The sequence below is a fragment of the Prinia subflava genome, chromosome 4 (genome assembly GCF_021018805.1).
Source record: "Prinia subflava isolate CZ2003 ecotype Zambia chromosome 4, Cam_Psub_1.2, whole genome shotgun sequence".
NCBI lineage: Eukaryota > Metazoa > Chordata > Aves > Passeriformes > Cisticolidae > Prinia > Prinia subflava.
In genome coordinates, this window is record NC_086250.1 from 24,259,654 (window position 1) to 24,265,903 (window position 6,250).

Below are 6,250 nucleotides of genomic sequence, written 5' to 3' on the forward strand. Positions count from 1 at the left end.
TCTGAGCATGCATTGACAATGGGTTCACTTTATTCTTTAATTTTTACTGCAATATTTTTCATCTCTTTTCCCTTGGCTCTCTATGCAGACAAGATGGACAACCCTTTGCGTTGAACATAAGGACGGAGAAGTGCACAGAGCAGGTTACAAATCCCTCCTGGGCAGATTGGGCAGAAGGGGAGGATCGCCCCACCACAGCTGGCAGTCAGGCAGACACAATGCAGGGAAGACACCACATATGCCATAACAGAAAGGAGATCCAAGGAACACTCACTGGTTGAGGAATACAGTGTTGGTCCAATTGTCACTCTGTGTGCTGCAAGTGCCAGTGGCATCCCATATAGGCAGATGCCTGGCTTAAACTCCAGCAGAAATGAGAGCAGAGGTTCTTACCTGAGCAGAAAGAGGGGCTTTTCCAATAGGATTTGTATGGGTGTTTCTTTTTAAAATTCCCAGATCCTCTGGGGTGGGCAGTGTATCCACAGGGTTGGGCTGCCGCTATCACTGGGAGGGAAGTGGAGTTGGATCCTGGCAGTTCTGCTCCATTTCCATATCACCCCCATCTCCCCTGAAACAGGTTGCTCTGTCTTCCAGAAGCAGTACTTCTAGTGATAAAACATCCCCCAACCTGACTTTGGCTTTTTTCCCCACTCCAGATACACAAGGGTTGTTTGAAGTTACTTCACAGGATTGGGTGCGGAGCATGAGGATGAGGAGATTTCTGATTCATGCCATGGCAATACCCCCTCTGCAAAGGGCAACATGGCTGCTGTGGGTAACTAGGACACCAGCCCTTGAGCCTCCACAGTTTCTGCCACAGGTGTCTGGAGCCCCAGGAGACAGTCACTGGGCATGTGGACCACCTCTTCCACCATCCTCAGCCCCAAGGCTGAGATAGGGATCCATCCCATCCATCCCATCATGCAGAGCCTCAGTCAGATGAGGGTTCACCTCTGGGAGAGGAACTGTGGTAAGGAATTTTGGCCTTGGCACCTGTGGCAGCACCTATGGTTGCCTTTATGAGGAAGATGCCATGAGTCTGGCTGCAGTGCTACAGACAGGGGAGAAGAGAGATGGACACCCTTCAACAATAGCATCTGTCCTGCAGCCCCAAAGAGAACTCGGGCTTGGGCAGGGAGTCACCTTCCCATCATCAGAGGGACATTCCCCTCCATTATAGTGCCTCCAGCTGACCCTACTGGGAATATGGCATTCGGTGGCCCATTAGTGCCTGGTGTCCATGCCCCCACACTTTGCTTGGCCAGCTCTGTTCAGTGTCTAAAGCCTCCCAGATGAGGAAGCCACCTCATATAAGGAAGAGCAGACCCAGATATGGTGCTTCATGTAAATAACCCCTCAAAGCACTTCTAAGTGACTAATCACCTTCTCCAGGGGCTTCTTGCCAGAGTCTGTTCACTCAGAGGGCATCAGCTGCTGTCATTACTCAGAATCAGCAATCCCACACTAATGAGTTCATTTCCCAAACTGAGCCCTTCTTGTACTTTAAAGCCACTTACAGGCAGGTGAAGAAAACCATCTACAGGGAAATGCCTGGGATCAGCAATGCTGGCCAGCTCTCACACACAGGCAAAGCCTTGATGACTCTCTCATAAATTACGTCCTGCCTACGCTCATATCACTCCCTGACTGCTTTTGTGCAGTGTGGAAGCATCCATCCCAAGTGACACACACTATTTCTGCAGCAAACTGAAGTGATGCTTGTCTGGGGCTGTAATGACAAGTTCAGGGAGCTCCTCTAGACTAGTAGTCTCCACTGCCTGGTCTGGTGCTCCTTAACTTCAGGGACTGTAGGTCAAAGCAAGGACAGATTTTTTTCTCCTCTTCACTGCTTGGGAAGACAAACCTTTTCCTATCGCCAGGGTACCCGGCTGTGGAGGGGGTTCCCATGAGTGCCGGTGGATACCTGCCACTGCGTGAGACAGCCTTGAGAGTGGAAAGACTTGGGTATCACAGAGTGCAGAAGACAGGGTGGCAGGACTGTAAATGGAGTAGATGCTAGGTGTGCCTTGCTCCATATGGCCTTGAGTCTCCTTTTATTGAGGTCAGTAGCAAAAATCGAGCTACTGCTGTGTGGGATTTGGTCCTAAAGTAACTCCCTGCTTCATGTTTCAGTTTCTGGTGTTCCAGCCCCATGCTCCCAGAAATTGCCCATCCATCAGGAGACCTGTCCATGCACAACGGCTGCCTTGCAAATGGCACAGCAGTCCCTGCCACACTCGATCCTCACCGGTTGTGTCTTCTCTGCCTCCTCCCAATGGTTTAGCCATGGCAGCTGTCAACAGTTCATTGTAATGCAGCATGATCCACTTCGGCTTCCTCCAGCAGGTGTAACTTGAGACTCAGCACAAAAAGGACAGTCATCTTAAAAGGCTGATCTTGCTAAAACCAAAACCTGGTTTTCACAGTGCTCATATCCATGGAAGACTTCGCTTGTCCTGGGAACAGGCTGTCAGTGTCCACAGGGATTGGCCAGAGCACTCCAGGCCCATTCCACTTGCCCTCAGACTCTATCCTCTCTGGTGCAGTTCTGGGTGGTTTTGGTGGTGACCAGCGCTGTGGCCCCCAGTTCAGTGGCAGGCAGCGGTAAGCTGTGCTTGCATTCCTCAGGCCGGGGGTACACAGCAGAGAGCAGAACAATGTCACCATCAGCATCACCCTGGCAGAATGGCCTCTGCTTTGCCCTGGCTTTCCTAGGTGGCCCTGGCATCTTCTGGCTCCCGTCAAGATGCAGGCATGGGGCTGGGTTCAGGGCACCATCTCCCTCTGGCTTTGCAGAGTCCTGGCTGGGCAAGGGGCTGGCGATGTCTATGTTTTCTGAGAAGGGACAAGAAAAGGGGGTTACTGGGCTCATGGAATGGGGTCAGGCAGGTCCCAGTGAGACGGTCCTGTCCCTAGGGGAGAAGATGGATCTGGAACAGGAGGAGTCTGCAAGGTCCCCACACCTCTCTTGCTGCAGAATTGCTCCTGCTTACAACTGATGGGCTTTCCTCCCCCTCTAAAAGACAAGAGGGAAAGGCTGAAACTTGCACTTCCACTTCAAGCCCTCTTGCTCAACCCTGCTGGCAGCAGAAGAGCCCAGCCAGTGGCAGCTTGCCCTCCCCGACTGCCTCCCACTTAAAAATAGATTTGTTTACACACTTTGAACACAGCCGTGTGCCTCCAGCCCCAAGCCTCCTGCCACTTTCCACATATCCAGTGCCACAGCACTGGGCTTGCTGTTGGTGCAGCCTTGGGGGACAAGAGGGATGTAGACCAGGGCATGCAACAAGATACTGAGTAGTGCCTCCAACACTCTCCATAATGATCAGATCTCTCTCACCACTGGATTTCTTCCTTCTTTCTCACTTTTGGTATTTTTCCTAGGCATGTGTGTCACAGGCTGTCACAGAGCAGAAAGGCCGTGGGTAATGTCCCCTCACTCTGAGTCACCATCCAGCACTGCCAGAAGTATGTAGGCAAGCCAGGGCACAAGAACCAGCATTGTGGACACCCACCTGGGTCGTGGAGCAGTGGTGAGTGTCAGCATCCCTATGTGGCAGCCCCTCTTGGGGGTCCTGGGGAGCCATACCCCCTGCCTGGGAATGGGCAGGAGTGCAGCCAGGCTAGACCACTTCTGAGAAGATTGTTCAAGGCTGAATCAGTACCAGTGCAGGGGCCCCCAAGGGAGGAAAGAGCCACCCCAACAAAATGGGCCATCATGGAGCACTGTGGCCTTACTGTCCTGGAAGTACCCTGCTAGGAAAGGCTCAGCCCCATCCCTTGAACCCCAGCCCTAATTTTGATGCACCAGATAACCCTGTGCAGTGCTGCAGTGCTGTTAATGGGGCTGGCCCTGATAGCCAGGGCATGGGGTCTTTGGGATGCATGTTGGAGGATGCTGGGCATCCCAAGCACAAGAAGAAAGTTGGGTGGTACATATAGGATCCCCATTGCAGCACCACAGGAAGAGGCTGCCTCTGGAGCCATCCCCAGGTGTCCACCACTGCCCCCAGTACTCCCACTCCATCCATGGTCCTCTGACTACTGAGGGAGAGGGCTCTCATAAACCAGTGAGCTCACAAAGCTACTCACCAGTGCTCAGTACATGTCCCCTCTGGAGAGGGCATGGTGCCAGGACATGCTTTAAGTAAACAAAGGCACAGAGAGACCCGGCAAAGGGAGGGATGGCTCAGCAGGGTTGCACTGGTAGTCAGGTACAGGCATAGGTTCCCAGGGAATGCAGGACACTACCACTCAAGCAGTGATTCAGATGCCCCAAAATGCCATGTGATGCCTGCAAAGCTGATGTTGAGGTGGAGGAGCTAGCCTGGGCAGGGATGTGCTTCAGGGGAGCCAGCAATAAGTGATCCCATCTACCCCCGGGTCCTCAGGGTGTTGTGAGAGAAAGAAGTCTCCTACCTTTGTCCTCTTCATCCGCTGCCTTCCTCTTTCTTCTCCACTTTCCCACCTTGCAGGCCAGGAAGCCACAGAGAGTAGCCAGAACCAGGATAAACCCCACCACTACTGGGACCCCGAAGATCAGGAAGGTGCTGGTCAGGGTGGGTGCCAGGGTAGGCTCTGCTGTGGGGTGAGATGCTGGTAGTATCAGGAGAGGGAGAGCTGAAGGAGGAAGGAGGGCAGCAGCCTTTTTCACCTGGCTGGCTGGCTTGGGGGCTGCGGTGGCAGGGAAGAAGTGTGGCACTTAACTGTGACCCACTTGCCACCAGCAACAAAATATTCCCATGCTTGCTGAGACCCTTATTGCAATCCCTCTCCCTGGGTGGTAAGAGAGATTCCTGCTCTTCCCACAGTCACCCCTGGGGCAGGTTGATCCACCCCAGGGTGGATCATCTGACTTCTCCCTACACCATGTTCCTCTCACTGGAACTGGCTGCCCTCTTCCCTCTGCTTTAGGTGAAGGCGGTGCACCATCCTCCATTGCCAGCTCCACAGCCATCCTCAGGAGACGGTGCCTTCCAACTGCCCACACCTGGGGTGCCCCCAGCCTCCTTGGCCCACCACCACCCACCCCTGGGGAGCTCAGACTGCAGTTGCCCTTGTCCCCTTACTTGTGTTGTCCTTGAACAGGTCGGAGCACTTGATGCATGACTTGGTCAGGGTGTCGAAGCACTCGAAGGAGAGGCAGGAGGGGGCAATGGCAGCTTTTCCTGATGAGGACATGGCAGAGTGGGAGTGAGAGCCCAGCTCTTGCATGGCATAGCAGTGATGTGGCCACTGGAGTGTGAAATCACAGCGCCCCAGGCCCCGTGGCAGAGGGAGATACAGTCTGTCAATTTGCGTTGTCTCCCTTGGGGCTCACAATTGCTGTGCTTGGCCTGGGGCGGATCTTCACCAGGGAGGAGGAGAGCAAGTGACCAAGCCCTACCCCTGCCTGTCTTTGCAATGTGCCCTCAAACTACCCCTCTCCTCCAAAATGCTTTCATTTTCATTTCATGCTTTCAAAATCCCCACAGTCCCTCGTGTGCCTCAGCCACACAGCACCTCATACCCAGTGATATTGTGTCCCAACCTGACCTCCTTGATCCTCACTCCTCCCCTCCTCACCTGCATGTTGTCCCCAGCCCAGGCATGTCCCCCAGCCTGCACCTTCCTTTGCTTACACTGAAAAGCCCCTCGGTCTCCTCCAGTGTCTACAGGAGACTTTCCTGTGCACAGATCTTACAAGACTCCATCCCAGGGGCACTGATCAGACTTGGATTGAAAACGCAAAGGACCAGAATAGAAGAGTGAAAGGGGACTGATGTTTCCCCTTTTAAAAGCTCCCACTGCCCTGAGGACACATTCTGCCAGTCACTGCTCTGCAATCGGGCCAACTGTTTTATGTTCTCCGCCCCTGCTGATTGTGCTCTCTATCACCTTGCTCTCTCCATCCTCTCCAACATAGATCTAGACTTGTGGCTCCTAAGCAGCATGTCTCATTCTCTGGGGTTCAGATCTGGTTCTTCTGAGTAAATGTGCAGAGCATGAGCAAAGCAGGTCATACCAAGCAAGCCTGGTCCTCAAACCATTGGAAGGGACTTAAAAAAACTTTAATAGTCTTAGGCATTCCTGATCAGGAGCAGAAGAAATGTTCTACCACCAATACCCACACATCAAAGCCTGATATTTGCGACCTGAGGAGATAGATTTTAGTGCTGTAGGTGGATCTCTTCCATTCCTACCGAATGAAAGTCACATCCTCTTTTTCTTCACTCCATAGGAAAGAAAGGGGCCACCCACAGGTGTTGGC

General features: G+C 53.1%; 1 protein-coding gene across 1 annotated transcript; it reads right to left on the reverse strand.

Moving 5' to 3' along the window:
• Nucleotides 1-77: 77 nt before the first annotated feature.
• On the reverse strand, nt 78-5,722 carry LOC134549335 (tumor necrosis factor receptor superfamily member 13C-like). The gene is made up of 3 exons (XM_063394894.1): nt 5,070-5,722; nt 4,420-4,581; nt 78-2,835 (listed from the first exon to the last, which is right to left on the reverse strand). Exons 1-3 carry the CDS (start codon nt 5,212-5,214, stop codon nt 2,522-2,524), a joined length of 621 nt encoding a protein of 206 aa, XP_063250964.1. The 5' UTR covers nt 5,215-5,722; the 3' UTR covers nt 78-2,521.
• Between the last annotated feature and the right edge of the window lie 528 nt (nt 5,723-6,250).

Coding starts and splice junctions, on each gene's coding strand:
- LOC134549335 (XM_063394894.1), bottom strand. CDS start 5,214: ATGCAAGAGCTGGGCTCTCACTCCCACTCTGCCATGTCCTCATCAGGA. Junction 4,582..5,069: donor CCTGTTCAAGGACAACACAA/GTAAGGGGACAA, acceptor CTCACCCCACAG/CAGAGCCTACCCTGGCACCC. Junction 2,836..4,419: donor AGCGGATGAAGAGGACAAAG/GTAGGAGACTTC, acceptor GTCCCTTCTCAG/AAAACATAGACATCGCCAGC.